General features: G+C 39.4%; 1 protein-coding gene across 1 annotated transcript; it reads left to right on the forward strand.

Moving 5' to 3' along the window:
- Nucleotides 1-120: 120 nt before the first annotated feature.
- ankrd13a (ankyrin repeat domain 13A) lies at nucleotides 121-9,807 on the forward strand. The gene is made up of 15 exons (XM_042488283.1): nucleotides 121-603; nucleotides 2,078-2,213; nucleotides 2,536-2,660; nucleotides 2,768-2,813; nucleotides 3,118-3,261; nucleotides 3,354-3,543; nucleotides 4,843-4,909; nucleotides 5,031-5,112; nucleotides 5,315-5,376; nucleotides 5,457-5,587; nucleotides 5,707-5,864; nucleotides 6,369-6,500; nucleotides 6,598-6,758; nucleotides 6,852-6,916; nucleotides 7,090-9,807. The coding sequence occupies exons 1-15, from the start codon at nucleotides 496-498 to the stop codon at nucleotides 7,286-7,288; spliced, it is 1,806 nt and encodes a 601-aa protein (XP_042344217.1). The 5' UTR covers nucleotides 121-495; the 3' UTR covers nucleotides 7,289-9,807.
- The last annotated feature ends 5,757 nt before the right edge of the window (nucleotides 9,808-15,564 follow it).

The following is a 15,564-nucleotide window of genomic DNA, read 5'->3' on the forward strand; positions in this document are numbered from 1 at the left end:
GTATATTTAGGAATTATGTTTGTGTTGTTTTGCCACCCCCATGCGGGCATGTTGAATGGTTCTGCCCAACTGGAACTGACTATTATTTTTCAAAAGGCGATGATTTTATTTACAAATCATATTTCTGTCGTGCATTTACCAAAGAAATAATCGTTTTCACATATAAATTCATTGCAATTTTGAGGGGTGAGGAAATCAGTCTTAATTACACTGTAGTAATTAGATTGTGAGTCAATTTCTATTTAGGACACCCCTGTCATTACTGAGTACTGCTCCTGGCACTTCCTTGTTCAAAAGTTTTATTTAGGGGAAGGCTTGGTGAAAAGTTGGACACCGGTTTAGATATCTCGACGTTGTTTTGTCCCACATCAAGGGCATGGATCGTATTTATCATACGTTTTGTTATAACTAGCGTGTAGCTTTCGCAGTTTTCCCCATGGCTGTGATTATTGGAAGCAGGCTAACGTTGCAGTGAGCGGCTCCATAAAGAGGAAGATGTCCTCGGCTAACGTTAGCGAAGACATCCGAGGGAAGTTTCCCCTGCATGCAGCAGTGTGGGAGAATGACTACAGGACGCTGGAGCAAGAAATAACGTTACCACAGGTTGGTTAAAACAAGGCATATGTTTCAAATCTTCACATCAGTGATCGCTAGCTAGATGAAGCCAGGAGTGAGCTGTTAAATCATCCCTAGCCGTCCAGTAAAAGTAGGCCAGTCGTGTTGACAGATGCTCCGCTGTGCAGCTCACAGATAACATTTGAAATGTGGACAAGGACATAGTTTCACCGATCAACAGGTTTTTAAAGTTTACTTTACAAAAAAAAAAACACAACTATTTAAGAACCTATTCAAAGTTTGTTTCCAGCTGATTGTTTAGACTGCTAACCCAGTTCATTGGATTAGTCAAACACAGTATCTGACGAGACATTATATCATAAGAATTAGGGACAGTGCTTTATTTATCAGAGTAAGAGAGTAGTTGGGGTGTTTTTTTAATATCATGGTGCGAATCAGAAGTATGTAATTGATCTCCGGAGGGAAATTGTTTATAGTTACAGTCGCTCTGATGCTAAGCATAGAGAAATAAGGAAAGTAGAAATAAGTACCTGCACAAAGTATGTAAAAATATAAAATGGAAATACAGTTATAATGAAAACAAGCAGCACCAGTATGTGAATATTTTTTGAAAATTATAAATGTGTATAACTGTGCAAAAATACAAAACTGTATGCCTTATGATATAATACAAAGCTTGTATGTAGAGTTGGAAATATAAAATATGGAGGTGATTTTGGAGATTTTAAAGAAAGCATGCCATTCAAACACACTTGCCAATTTCAGGGTTCTGAGGGTATTCAAAATAATTACTAGATATGGCCATTTAAAGCTGAATGGCCCTTCTTTAAGCCAAATCCAAAAAAACATAACTCTCTCTCTCCAGTGCTGCAAAAAAAATTGGAGGTGCCCCTTGTTTTGCACCACCGTTTCCCCCCTCATAAATAACGAACAGTCCCTTACCAAATACATACATAGATCTGTGTAGGATTACTTTAAAGTTTACAGACTGTCAAATGAATTGTGCTGTTATTACTCTGAAGAGTTTAGGGTGGTAATTATCATCTTCTCAGCATTATTCTTGTCAAACATTACTGACTATTCTAGAAAAATATCTCTAAATATCACTAATTAATCAAAAGCATCTCTAATCTCCTCATGTGTTTCCTCACCATAGCTCATCACAGTAAGCGATAAAATTACTGTGATGCAATCCCTAAATGTCACCAGTACCCAGCAATGCAGATCAATAACAGTTTCCTCATGACTCATACAGTATGAGGATCAGACATGATGCTGTGTCTCGTCAGTGTACTGACCACTGCAGATCTTTATCATTATCTGTGATGACCTCAATTTGAAGGTGTAAAATGACTCTATGAGTTATTATATGAAAGCCCACAGTTAGAAGTATAGCAAGATTACAAGGCCAGCATGCTCTTTTGTTCATGTTACAGGTTTTCATGTCAGTACTGCAGTTTTTAGTCCGACTAATGTGTGGGTCTCACCATAATTTCGTCAGAATGACATCGAGGCTGTGGATCCCAGGGGTCGGACACCTCTGCACCTGGCTGTGTCGCTCGGGCACCTGGAGTCCGTAAGAGTCCTTCTGAGACACGGTGCTGCAGTGACGAAAGAAAACAGCATGAATTGGACAGGTTGGTTATAAAACTGCATATATTACAGAGAAATAATGCTATTACATCATCACTGTTTTCTTCACTTGTCTTATAGATTTGCTTTTTTGTGGGTTGTTTGATCACTTAGAGCCCTTCTCACATTAACGTACACATCATCTGCCGTTAATGGGGTTTCTGGTCAAAGAATCCACTCCTCTGAAATATCTTCACTTTCCTTGGTTATTACCGCCATTGTTGAGGTTTTTTTTTTAATGGATAGCTGCTACTCCTGGGGAATAGATGCTATTACCTTAAAAGGTTTAGTGGTTTGTTTATACAGTACTTGTCTGTCTCTGTGTAGTGCTGCAGGAGGCAGTAAGCACCGGAGATCCAGAGATGGTTCAGTTAGTGCTTCAACGCAGAGACTACCTCAAAGCCTCCACTGCTCTGGGAGGAGTGCCTGAACTGCTGTCAAAGATCCGAGAGGTTTTACGTTAAACATTTTCCCGTTGTTATGTCATCCATCTGTACGTGTGCCTGGAAACACTTACCGGCAAAGGAAATAACTGCTCTGTCTATCTTTTCATCCACAGTCTCCAGACTTTTATATGGAAATGAAGTGGGAATTCACCAGTTGGAGTAAGTTCTTTTCTCAGTGTGTGTTTAAGTAAAGTGGACTGTGTGTGCATAGTAACATTTTTGCTACAGTCTTGTTATCAGCATTCTGCATGCAAAAGACAAAAAGTACCTACAAGTGTATTCACCCTGCATTGAAGTATCCACACAACATTACTGTTGTCTTTGGCAGCTTAGAGGTTTCATCAGGTCATACAGGAAAAACTACATACCTGCCTCTTGGTGGTGGGGAAAGTATTTGTTGTGGTTTAGTAATGAATGACATAGTTTTCCATGTGCGGGACATTCATGTGCTGTTGCTTCACAGTCCCTCTTCTGTCCCGGGTTTGTCCAAGTGATGTTTGTCGCATTTGGAAAAGTGGCGCGAGCCTGCGAGTGGATGCCACTCTTCTCGGCTTTGAAAACATGACGTGGATCAGGGGGCGCAGAAGCTACATCTTCAGAGGAGACGGTGTGTGCTTTAAGTCTATTACCCAAAAATAAAATCCTCTGCATGATTTGTACTGAATGATTTAAGTCCATCGCTGACTGTGTTTTTGACAGATTCATGTGCAGAGTTGATGGAAGTTAACCATGACGATGAAGTCGTGGACACTGAACGCTTCAACATATCTCAAGAAATGGAGGACGTCACGCTCGAGTCAATGCAACCAGCTGAACAGGAAGTTGCCAAAAGGTTGACCACTCCTATTGTCAACACCTACTTGGACACCAAGGATATCGCTTTTGAGAGGCAAGAGTCACATCTGTTTTCTCGCAACAGGCATAGACCTAAGGGCTGTCAAAAGTATCGTTGTTTTTTTAATTATACCTTTTATAGTACTGAATGTACAGAAGATACAAAAAAATCTACAATCAGATTTTCAACCCAGATGTGTTGGTATGTGTTGAGTGACTTTCTGCACCAGCACAGTATGCAGGTTGTTGATTTAAAAAGAAAAAATAGATCTTATGTGAGTGCCTAGGGTGTTTTTTCTTTTTGTCTGGGTATCAAAAGAGGTATTTGGTATCATTCTAAATATACTATGCAGGATGATTGGATACTGTTTCTAAACATGCTCACTAAACCACTAACCACAAAAGTGAAAGTAAAAGCCAAGCCCAGATTTACTCGTTTGGTGTTTTGTCTTCCTGTACTGGTTTTCTGCACTGCGTCAAGGAGACTAGTCGCTGCCCTTTTCATAAAACCCCGACCTCACCTGAGCGCTGTGGGTGTACACGCCCATAAACGTCCTGAACACACAAAATAAGAAGATACAAAAATAAAAAAACACAGCCAAACACTTCAAGTGGTCACAAGCGATGACTGAGAGAAATGCCATCTGTATGAGACTATACGTTGTGTTTCAGAAAAATCTTGTATATTATATCTTTGCATTTAGATATTTTAAAAACATGTACTAACTTTGACCAGCCAAAAACAAACACTGACAGTTTTTCATCAGAGTTGACGTCTCATGGCACTGAATTTACTGTGTGAACAGGGATACCATCAGGCTTATTAGCGTCATTCTGCTGGCTGATATTTCCAATATCATTCTGGCATCTAACTGTCTATCATCCAATATTTACACTGACTGATTCATTCAAAGTTTGTCTGCTTGTCAACGCTTACCTTTAAATGAGGGTGTTAGGTTGCCCTACAAACAGCTCACAGTAGATAATTATAATGTGAGCAAATTTAACTAGGTGCGTTAGTTATACAGCATGCAATTAGCTTGAGGCAATATATTGTCTTCATATTATCTTCTTCATCTTCATCTGCATAACGTCTTCAGACACAGGTGACAGATGATAGACAACATGATTGTAGCGGTCATGAGTAATGGGCCTCTTTTACAGCGGACGTTTTAACTTGACAAGCACAGGTGTAACTAATAATCTCAGTGTCGTCTTCACTCCAAATAGGTGTTCAGAGCTGTTAATTTGGAACACCTGGTGGTACTGAGCCTGTAGTGATTAGGGTAAAAGTATCGGTGGCTTTTATTTTCACAAATTGCGAGTTTTATTGTTTGTTTTGTTTTTCTCACAGGAATAAGTCGGGGATTTGGGGCTGGAGAGCCGACAAAACTGAAGTGGTCAACGGATTTGAAGCAAAGGTTCATGGCAGCTTTATACATTTAAAAGAAAAAATAAATAATAAATGCCACCCTAAAACTGTGGAGCCCATTTATATTAATACCTGACATTAGATTCTGGGTTGTTTTGTTTTTTTCGCAGGTTTTTAGTGTGAACAATGTAAATGTGGTAATCAGAACGAGGACAGAACATCTTACAGACGAGGAGAAAGCCAGGATAAAAAGTAAGTGGACATATTCATATGGGCCTTTTTACTTTTCTTTAGTCTGGTAAAACCATCCTGATGACATGAGCTCAACTTTCTGTTTCACTCGGATGTTTTATAAGGGTAACTTCAGTGTATTTATTTTTAGCATGTATACATGATGGTGTGCATTTGACAGAAAATGAATGAGAGTACTGAAGTTCAGTTTTTTTGTTCAAAGGTGAAAGGAACATCTTGGAGTCTTTGCTTGGGACTGTGGAGCAGCACATCAGTGCACAAGGGGTGAGACATGAATTCTGTGATATCGTTAAATTTCTGTGTTTTGTTGGAAGCTGATTTGATTCGAGTTCTCGACTTTAAAGGACCTGACTCTTGAGTATGCAACTGCCACCAATCCCACTGCCATCACTCCAGAGGAATACTTTGATCCTGACTTTGACCTGGGGAACAGAGACATCGGCCGACCCATTGAGCTGAGCATTCGAACACAGAAGTAAGAAACACAGCTTTATGGCCACAGAAACATATTTTTTATTCCCTATTGCTGCTTGATATCTTCATCAATAAATGAAGTTGTGTGCATCTTTGAATAGCATTTTCTCGTCTCACCAGGTTCAAAGGTACTCTGTGGATGAGCGAGGAACATCCTTTGTCGCTGGTGGAGCAGGTGACCCCAATTATCGACCTCATGGCTCGGACCAGTTCCCATTTTGCCCGGCTACGAGACTTCGTAACCCTGAAGTTTCCTCCTGGATTCCCTGTTAAAATAGGTATGTGACATTCCTATCAAGTTGAATAGAAACTGCCCTTTCAAGAGGCACGCGTTTCAATTCGCATATTTCCGTACACACTGTGCTTGTCATCTTGGCTACGTAGCAGATGGGGATGACCACCTAACTTGTGAAAATGGCGCAAGGAAACTACAGAAGTTGCGGTTGCTCTAGTGAATAATCAGATATGCTGGCAAATAATTTGACGGGCAACAATTGGCGTCCAATGTTGGCGGTAATGGTCTGTACAGATGCAGTTTGCCAGTAGAAAGAAGAAGCAGTGGTCAAATGTTGCAATCATCATATTGGCAAGTGCACAACAGCCATGTTCAGTTTGAGACAGCACTATCCTTTTGAAATCCACTCATTACACAAGCGCATACGCATTGTACTACATGGATGCATACTAACAGAGGTATCCAAATTGAGACACAGTACTAGTCCCTAGTCTGAAGTCTGAAGTCTGTTTTTCTATCTGATCTGTTGTGTTTTTCTCTGTTGCAGAGATTCCCCTTTTTCATGTGTTGAATGCCAGGATTACATTTGGTAATGTCAATAAATGCAGTACTGAAGAGGAGGCGAAAACAACACCAGCAGCCACACCAACATCCTCTGGAGAAGATGAGGAAGCTTCAGGTAGAATTGCAGCCAGTTTAAGAACTAAACTGAATTTATTTTGAAGTATTTACACTTCTGTGATCCCGAACCACTTTTCTTTATTCCATCCGTGCAGCGCCGCCTCTGTTTCAGGTGTGTCCTTCAGTGTTTGAGGTGCCTCACAGTTACCACCGCCGAGGAGGGAGCCGACACACACCGATGTCCAATAATGATGAGGAGCTTTTGCAGTACGCCATCCATCAGAGTCTCCTGGAGTCTCGCAGAGTCCCGGGCCAGGTCAGCGAATACCTCAACACACAACAATGTCCCCATCCTTTCCTTGCAATTCACTGTGCCCTCTAAATGCTCCCTCTGCTTGTGTCATTGAAGGAGGGGATTTGGGATGATGCTGATGGGGAATTCACTGATGTAATGCCCAGCAGCCAGAGTGACAGGTAGGAACACAGTGGCAATTACATAATTACATGTGCTTAAAGGAGCAGTCCTTGCTGTTTGTGTGTCCTACAGGGATTTAGATAACGCTATATATCTATTTGCCTCTTGTTTGTGTTAGTAAAAGCCACAGAACAGAGGTGGATCTCACTTTCTCCCATTAATGTCATTCTAGGAGTATCCCAGAGGGGGTGCTGGTGGATTATGGAGACACCCCCAGCTCTGTCAGCTCGCCCTCTGCCTCAAGCCCCGACTCAGAGCTCCGCCTGGCCATGGAGCTCTCTGCACGGGCGCAGGAGGAAGAGGAAAGGTTGAGGAAGCAGGAGGAAGAGGAACTAGAGAGGATCTTGCAGCTATCACTCACCGAGAAGTAAAAGGAATAAGAGGGAATAATAATAATACAACTTTTCCAGATCCAGAAGCAACCACCACACCTCAATTTTCCTTCCTAACCACTCTAGTCATCTATGCAACCGCAGGTTTCTTTCTGTAGCAGATCATTCTTGCACAGGCAATATCAGACTCTCGCCATCCGATATTTTCCAAAAGGTATTTTTGGTAAGAGCATACTCCTTTATATATATATATTTCTATCTCAGCATAGCGTGTCTCCATCCTCAAGCTTATTTCATGGACTTTTTCAGAAAATTTTGGGTCGGTTCTACTTTTTATTTATTTTCTATTCAAATCAGAGTCACAGCAGCAGCAGCAGCAGTAACCCACATGTGTCGATCACATTGTCCAGAGGGAGTTCAAATCAGTGTAATTAAGGTTCTATTAACAAAATGACAGCTCAAGGGGACTTTGTGTAGTGCTGCCACTTCAGTATGTTTCAACCGGAACCTATTTTTCCTTATTTTTTGGTCTAAGTGGCTAATGGAGGGAAAAACCTTTCAAATCGGTCCAGTTTTGAGAGAGAGAGAGTAGGCTGCTGCTGGCGGTAACATAAAAAGCTGCAATGTGAAGACTAGGGGCATTTATGCAGTCAATTTACGTCCACTAAAAGTGCTTGTTTTTCCACTGATAGATTCAGATTGTTAAGTGTCTGACAGCATCACAAAAAAGACCCCAACAAGAAATGAACCTTTTTTTTCTTAATCTTTCACTGGTCTGTTTGTTGTGTGTAACCAAGTCTCACTCAAGGAGAAGTCTCGTTCTGAAATCTCTTGAGAGGTGACTTGTTTCAGGAAAGCTGTGGTGGAAATCTTATTGAGATTTGGAGAAAGAAGTTCCAGGAAGGGTTTGTTGTGTTGAAATACAGAAAACTTGGCTTATATATAGCAAATTATTACAATGTGGAAAAGTCTGCGAGATTCCATGATGAGAGTTCTCCTTGAGCAAAACATCTTTACACACACTAACAAACAGACCAGATCTGTAAAAAGGCAAGGAAAAATATATCTTTTTTTTGTAGGGTCCCATCCATACTGTTGCCAGACTCTTATATAGTCTGCACCTGTCAGTGGCAAAAACAAGAACTTTAAATAGATGAAACTGACAGTGCACAAATGGCCTGAGTGGTTACATTGCAGCCCTACTTTACTGCTGCAGCTAGAGCACTCTCGCTCAATACTGGGCCAGTTTCAAAAATTGCCATTGCCATTAGTCACCAAGATATAAAAACATGGGAAAACAGGGTCCAAGTTGAATAATACCAAAATTTCTCATAAAGTTCCAGGGCACTGTTGTTTCTGTAGTCTTTACATGGCTTGAATTAAAACCAATCGGCACAATAGAAAGCTACGAGTGCTGTGGACCTAAAGGGACATTCAAGTGTTTTCACTGTGAAGTCTTCCCCCAGAGTCACTTTGTTGAGGACCACAGGCTCACTGAAAAACAAAAATCTCAGGGTTCCAATTTTACACATTTTCCCTTTATTTTGGAATTTGTGAACCTGTCAAAAATTGTAGCCTGGTAAATGTTGTTGTTTTTTTTTGTGCGAAATGGTATCAGTCATGCATATCTGCCATATCAATATTACTACAGAAAGTTGAGTTAATTGAGTCATAAATTCATAAGTCCATTTTCTTGTACTTTGTGAATGGACACTCTTTAAATGGGTAAACAGAGGTATTAGAGAAACCCTAAATCAGCTGCATGGTAACAAAATATCTTGCTGCAACAAGGATGGGGGCCCGGCCTGATTTTTCTTGAACATTTTCTCAGATTTCATGTTGAGAAAGGACATATTTTTGTTAAATTTCTCTGAGCAACTTTGAGCATTATCACCTCAGTTCAAAAACGCAGTAGCAGAGACCAGTCTGTCTGTGGATTTATAGCCGTCATGCATTAAAAAAGCAGTCACACAACTGATGCTGCAGAGATTATTCAGATTCCTAAAGGCAGTCTGTCAGCCTTTTGTAGCCACGAACAACTCTTGACCTCTGAGCAGAAGAAAAGACAGCACACACTCTTAAGATCAAGCATGCCCGCCATATGTAGGATTAGTTTCTTCAGCATGTGCCAAGGGATTGCTTTGCTTTGACAGGGCTGGGAGGGGACAAGAGGTGGTGATGATTTTATGTGGTGCCACTTAGACTAAAACTTTTGAACAGATTTTTAAAAAATTTTGTAACTTAAAAACAAGATTAAAAAGAAGTTTCATTTGTGCCAGGGTGATGCTGAGTAACATGCATTAACCACTATAGTTGATTTCACTGACAGTCAACCACTTCTTAAAGGTCTCTCTGCATAGCTGCGTCTGACTTTCAGGGGCCGAAAAACTACTTGTAATATAACGATCAAGTTTCCAAACTGCTGAACAGTTAAAAAGGCTAGCTTTGTTAATTTAATGCAGGTCTTTGTACTGCACCGTTCCAGCTGCAATTTTTTTTTAATATGTTAAAATTTTAAGATAATGTGTCGATTTCAAAATGTTGTTTCTAAAATAAAAGCACTTTATTTCCATGAGGACTAAACGTGGCTTTGTTCATGTGCTTTATTCATAAAAACGGCTGATAACAAAGGAGGCAGCCTTATACTTTTCTATAATGTAATGAGTTGGATTAATGTATTAAGTTTCTTTATTTGCAGGTCAAGTGTTAACCCCTTGAAGACAACATGAGGTCCAGTCCTAACATCTGCACTGTAGACATAGCGTATGATCAAAGTATACTGTTGAAAAAAAATGGATTGTGCAGCATACAAAGCTACCAGGTAAGAAGAAACACTTCTTGAAGTAGAGCAGATGTAAGGGCTGCAAGATATGCCCAAAAAAAGTGATTATTTGGTCAAATATTGTAACATAAGACAATATTTTAGTTGGAATGGTGATACTTACACATTATTTTTATTGAAAAAAGTATTAAATGATGATGTGATCTTTGTTTTTACCAAACAAGCACGTCTGGAATATGATCTGTAGGCCGAGTATCTCTGTAGTACCTCCATGCTTCATTAACAGTGGTATGCATGACACATTTTACCATTATCAAATAATTGCAGCTTCTGCAGTTTTGGTATTGCAAGTGGCCATATTGCAATTTCAATAATATTTAAATTGATTATGTAGCTCTAGTAGATGTTATTGTCTAAATTGGAATTTTTAGAGTCGAAATTAAATCAATATACTGATACTGCCTCCAGCTAGTTTTATTTTGTATTATTGTTTGTTCGATCAACCCAATTCTCTGTTGGCAGTTCATTTTTAGAGCTCCTCTATCACAAAGTTATCACAAAGCAGGAGAGGAGCTACCGTCATCTAACTAAGCAATCACAGGACAAAATGGTGATATAAACTTTCAGTTTTATTTCAGGAAATTGGTCAGATTTTCACATTTTTTGGAATCCAATTTGAGTTTTTTCCTTCTTTTGTTCCTCTAATCTGCACAGAAGTCTTCTCACGTTGTTATCCACCTGTTGTCAGTGAAATGGTTTCAGGCTCAATGATCATTTTCAACTAAATTACTTTTAAAAAAGGCCAATAAGACAAGAAATATGGCCAAAAACCCCAAACAAAATATAACTATTGCATAATAAAAAAATAAATGCTAAAACAAATAGGCTTACATTTAATTTCAGATAATGATGAGCAGATTTCCACACTTAGGGAAAGAAATCTGACAATAACTCTGGTTTAATTTCTGTAGATTTAAGCAATGAAACTCTCACTTGATAGTCAAACTTCAATTTATTTAATGTCTGCAGAACTCCAGGCTTAACAACCTATTTTCCCTTCAATAATAAAGGTAATAAAAGCAAAAAACCAAACATCTAACTAAGCATTTACTAAGATGTGAAGTCCAAATAAATAAATAAAACTGTTTTAAAAGAGTGGCACATGTAATATATGTAACAACTTAGATTACTGGTTGTAAAATTAAGCAAATAATTTAAATTAATCTCCTCTATTTACACAAGTAATTTTAAAGTTAAAGGTCCAGTGTGTAGGATTTAGGGGGACATATTGACAGAAATGGAACATAATATAACAAGTATGATCACCTGATAACAGGAATTATTGTATATTCGTGACATTAGAATGAGCCGTTGATCTGTATAGGGAGAGGGTCCTTGTCAACGGAGATCGCCATGTTGCACCGACACGCTTCTACGGTAGCACAGAAAGGACAAACTAAACACTGGCTGAAGATAAAGCCATTCCCGTTTTCATTTTTCACATTGAGGTTTTTGCGTTGACCACCGTGGTTAGCAGCCCCTCTGTGACAGGAGCCTTGCAAAAACACTGATTTATTTAAACGTGAAACTGCTTTATTCAGTGTTTTTACCAGTTTAAATCACAGTGTCTGTTTTGGAGAGGAAAAGAAATAATTTAACTCCAGGTAAAAACCTCCTGAACAATGAACACTGCAGGGATTTTCCCAGGAGAAATTTCAGCTGGTTCCCCTAAATTTTACACACTGCTCCTTTAATGAAAAAAAAAAGACAGCATATAACTTAAACAACCAAATTTCATGAAACACCAGGTAATACAGCTATAATTGTGCAGTCTGGGTGTTTAACGGTGGCGGCAGAGCTCAGGTCCCGTTAGGAGCTGGTTGTTGTTGCACCGGGGCTGAGCGGTTCGGTGCTCGGTGCAGGACAGCAGGTCTGATTTTCGGTCCAGGTTTCGGACCAGTTTCAGCGACGAGACAGCGGTTTGTAGACACAGACAGCCATAATGATCATCAGCACCAGCAGCACCGCGAGGACACTCCCCAACGTGACTGTGAGGACAAAAACACGAGCCGATCTCTGACCATGACAACAGATAAACAGGCTGTCTCACATGATGGATTAACTAGTGCTACTGGTTTTAAGTCTCTTATTCAATTAGTAAGAGGTTGCCACTCTATAATAAAGACAAAAAGACGAATTTGAGGAGTATAAACAGCATGTCAGCATCTCTGCCTGTTCGGACAGGCCTCACACGAGTCTCCACAGTCTGATTCAGGTCTTACCTAAATTCTGCTTCTGTAAAACAACATATGCTCTGTCGGACAGTTTAAAGTCCTCGGATTGTCCGTTAACCAAAACACTGAAACACATTATTAGGGCTTGTGGGATGAGATGCAGCATCATAGCGGTGAAGGCTGGAGGAGGAGGAGGATGATGGTGATGATGATGGTGATGACAGTGAGGCGGGTCTTCTTCCGCTGTGGGATCTGGGTCCTAAAGCCGTCTGTTATTCTACTGACTCCCAATACAAAGCTGAAACAATAAGTCGATTAATCTATTTGTCAATAGTCAGAAAGCTAGTTGACAACTACAAGTACTTTGATAGGACATTAATAATTTTAATTATTTTTGGAAACGCTCTATTTTACCAGTCAATGATTTTCAAAATAAAGAATAAAAACAAATGAAGAAAAACATATGCATAGACTATATTATGGGAATTTTTAATTCTTTGTGAATGTTGAAATGTATTCTTACATTTCACATTTTGCACCTTGGTCTGGCACATACTGAAGTAGTTAATTTGATTTTATTTAATAAAAGTGTCAGCTCCTGTGTTGCCCAGTAGCTCAGGAGGAAGAGCAGGTGCTCCATGTAAAGAGGCTATGTCCTCTCCACGGTGGCTGTGGGTTCAATTCTGGCCTCGTCCCTTTGCTACATGCCATTCCCTCTTTCTCCTTCTTTCATGTTTAAGCTTTCCTATCTCCAATATAAACAAAAGTTTAAAAAAAAAATCAACCTACTACATTATACATGTCAGATGTAAGATCAGGATGTGGACCCAAATGCAGAATGGCAGGCAGGTTATAGAATATTAAATAAAAAGTGAGCATTGTAGATTTAACCCTTGATTTGTCATGCCCAGTGCCTTAGATAAACACATTTTTAGATAGCACTGGTCAGAACCACTTAATTTTGTCTTACAGGTCTCCAATTTCAGAATAATTTCTGAGAAAGTGTTCTGAAAATAACAAACTTGTTATGATCCTGGGTTTTTGTTCATATTCTGTTAAATGGTGGACTTAGTTAGAATGGCAGGCAGGTTGTAGGCTAGTTGGTTACAACCCAAAAAGCGAGCATTAACTGTAGAATCTCCTAACACAAGCAGGTAACAAAACTCAAACTACAAAACAAAAACTAAACTGAAAACCAAGCATTAAAAACAGCAAAGAACAGAGTGAAAAGCACAGCAGTGACAACAGTGAAGACTGCAGATGAACTGACAAAGGAGAAGGCGAAAGACATGTATTTATAGTCTGCCTGCACAATTAAGTAATCAGAGGAACAAGACACAGGTGGAGAAGGCAGGGACACGAGTAAAAGGAGGGAAACACAGTGTGGAGAAAACAAGACTAATACTGAACAGATGTGCAGGGAGGACTGGGATCAGGGAAGGACTAATGAGTGATAAAAGACAGGTGAGAACACACAAAGACAGGAAGTAAAACCAGATAAATGAGGGGTGAATCCATGAAACAAATAACATGAAACAAGAAAGAAAAAAATCAGGAAAAACCACACAGGTCACTATATAACAGAATATAAACAATGACAGTATCAGGATGACAACTTAATTACTTTCAGAACACTTTCTGAGAAATGATTTTGAATTCACAGACCTGTAAGATGAATTTAAACTTTCTGCAGCCCTGAACTCAAATCTTCAGGTGTTTCCATATAGTTTGACTCTTGAAATACAAGTGTATAAAATCCCTTCTCTTACTGGTAACCATCAAACAAGTGTGAGGCCTCCATCACATTTCCCATTTCTGAAATGTCAAAGAGCAATGAAGAACAGACATAAAGGTCAAGCTGCTTGCGGTTATATCCTTATATAATTACTCTGCATGACTGATGTATATGGCCTTTACCTTCGTCCTCTATAGAACTTAAGAGTGTGCACCGTTACAAACACTTATGGCTCTTAATTATATGCCAGAGAAACTTAATAAGTGGTGGGAAATGTCACTCACGGTGGCCTGAAATTTAATCTGGAGGCCTCCTGGATAAATTAATCAAACAAGAAAACATTTTATTACAGCATGAAGTCCAAGACCTTGTTTTAGCAGGGGATCTGAAGGCATTTAAACTAAATTAAGCTGATTTTTTTATGCTATGATCTGTGTAAGCAAGTGGACACTTGATAGGTTTAATGAGCTTAATATGAAACATTCTTCTTTTTTACACAACACTTTTCAAAACAACATTATAAAGAGCTTCACATGGTTAAAATAGGAATTAAAATTTAAAAATGCATAAATGATATAAAAACAATGTCTGGAGCTGAGGGGCCCTGACTGCAAAAGCCTGCTCACCTTGGTTTTAAACTAGGACTTAAATTAGATGCCAGACAAATCATCACATTACTGCAAATGTTATATGAAGATCCAATATTACCATTAATTATACTATCAGAGATATTAAGGGGAGACATTATGATACACTGTAAAGAATTTTCTGACAGCTGACAAATCTGTTTAGTCTTTTAGCCCTTCATTAGTGCTGTAACATACTGTGGTCTGCACCAAACAAGCACGGTCCCTTACGTCTTGAATATTGATTTATAGGCTGGAGCATCTCTGTAGTACCACAATGAGACGTTGTGATGCATTTTACCTTTATCAGAAACAAATTGCAGCTCCTGTGATTTGCTTTTTTGTCTCCTCTGTACTTGTAGAATACTATGTTTTGTCAGGATTAATGGAAACACTGCAACATATACAGTATCCGTCTTTTTTTTCTTCATACTCTGTTTGTCGAGCCGGTCATGTCAGGTAGAGAAGAAACCATCTATTAAGCAGTGTCTCTTTTATGTGTCTCCTGTGCTTGCCTGTTCTCTACTTCAATGGCAATCAGTGACACAAAAGGGCTTTGATCTGCACGTCCATCAACTAGCAGCTCAGTAGGGAATCACACGTCCCAAAAACTCTCTGTACTCCAGTATGCGTTCATACATGTCATCCTTGAAGCGATCAGGCCTTGTTTACCCAGGAATAAAAATCTGTTGAAGAAGTGAAGATCCAAAGTGGGAATAATGTAGTTGTGCGCGCGTGTGTGCGTGTGTGTGTGTTTGTGTGTGTGTGTGAAGGCAGAGGATGCTCTATTCCCCTGTATGTTGATGGATTCTGGATATTGCAAATTAGCTTGTTAATTAGAATATCTAATAGAGGTGAGGAGCATCAGCCAACAGCCATTACAAAGACATGAAGATCATCATATGGAGATTTACAAGAACAAATCTCTCCTGTGTTCT

The sequence above is a fragment of the Plectropomus leopardus genome, chromosome 6 (assembly GCF_008729295.1).
Source record: "Plectropomus leopardus isolate mb chromosome 6, YSFRI_Pleo_2.0, whole genome shotgun sequence".
Lineage (NCBI taxonomy): Eukaryota > Metazoa > Chordata > Actinopteri > Perciformes > Serranidae > Plectropomus > Plectropomus leopardus.

Bases quoted from the DNA above. Each gene is read 5' to 3' on its own strand.
- ankrd13a (XM_042488283.1), top strand. From the start codon at position 496: ATGTCCTCGGCTAACGTTAGCGAAGACATCCGAGGGAAGTTTCCCCTG. The intron at 5,865-6,368 runs GTATGTGACATT...TCTCTGTTGCAG, and splicing joins TGGATTCCCTGTTAAAATAG to AGATTCCCCTTTTTCATGTG. The intron at 6,917-7,089 runs GTAGGAACACAG...ATGTCATTCTAG, and splicing joins CCCAGCAGCCAGAGTGACAG to GAGTATCCCAGAGGGGGTGC.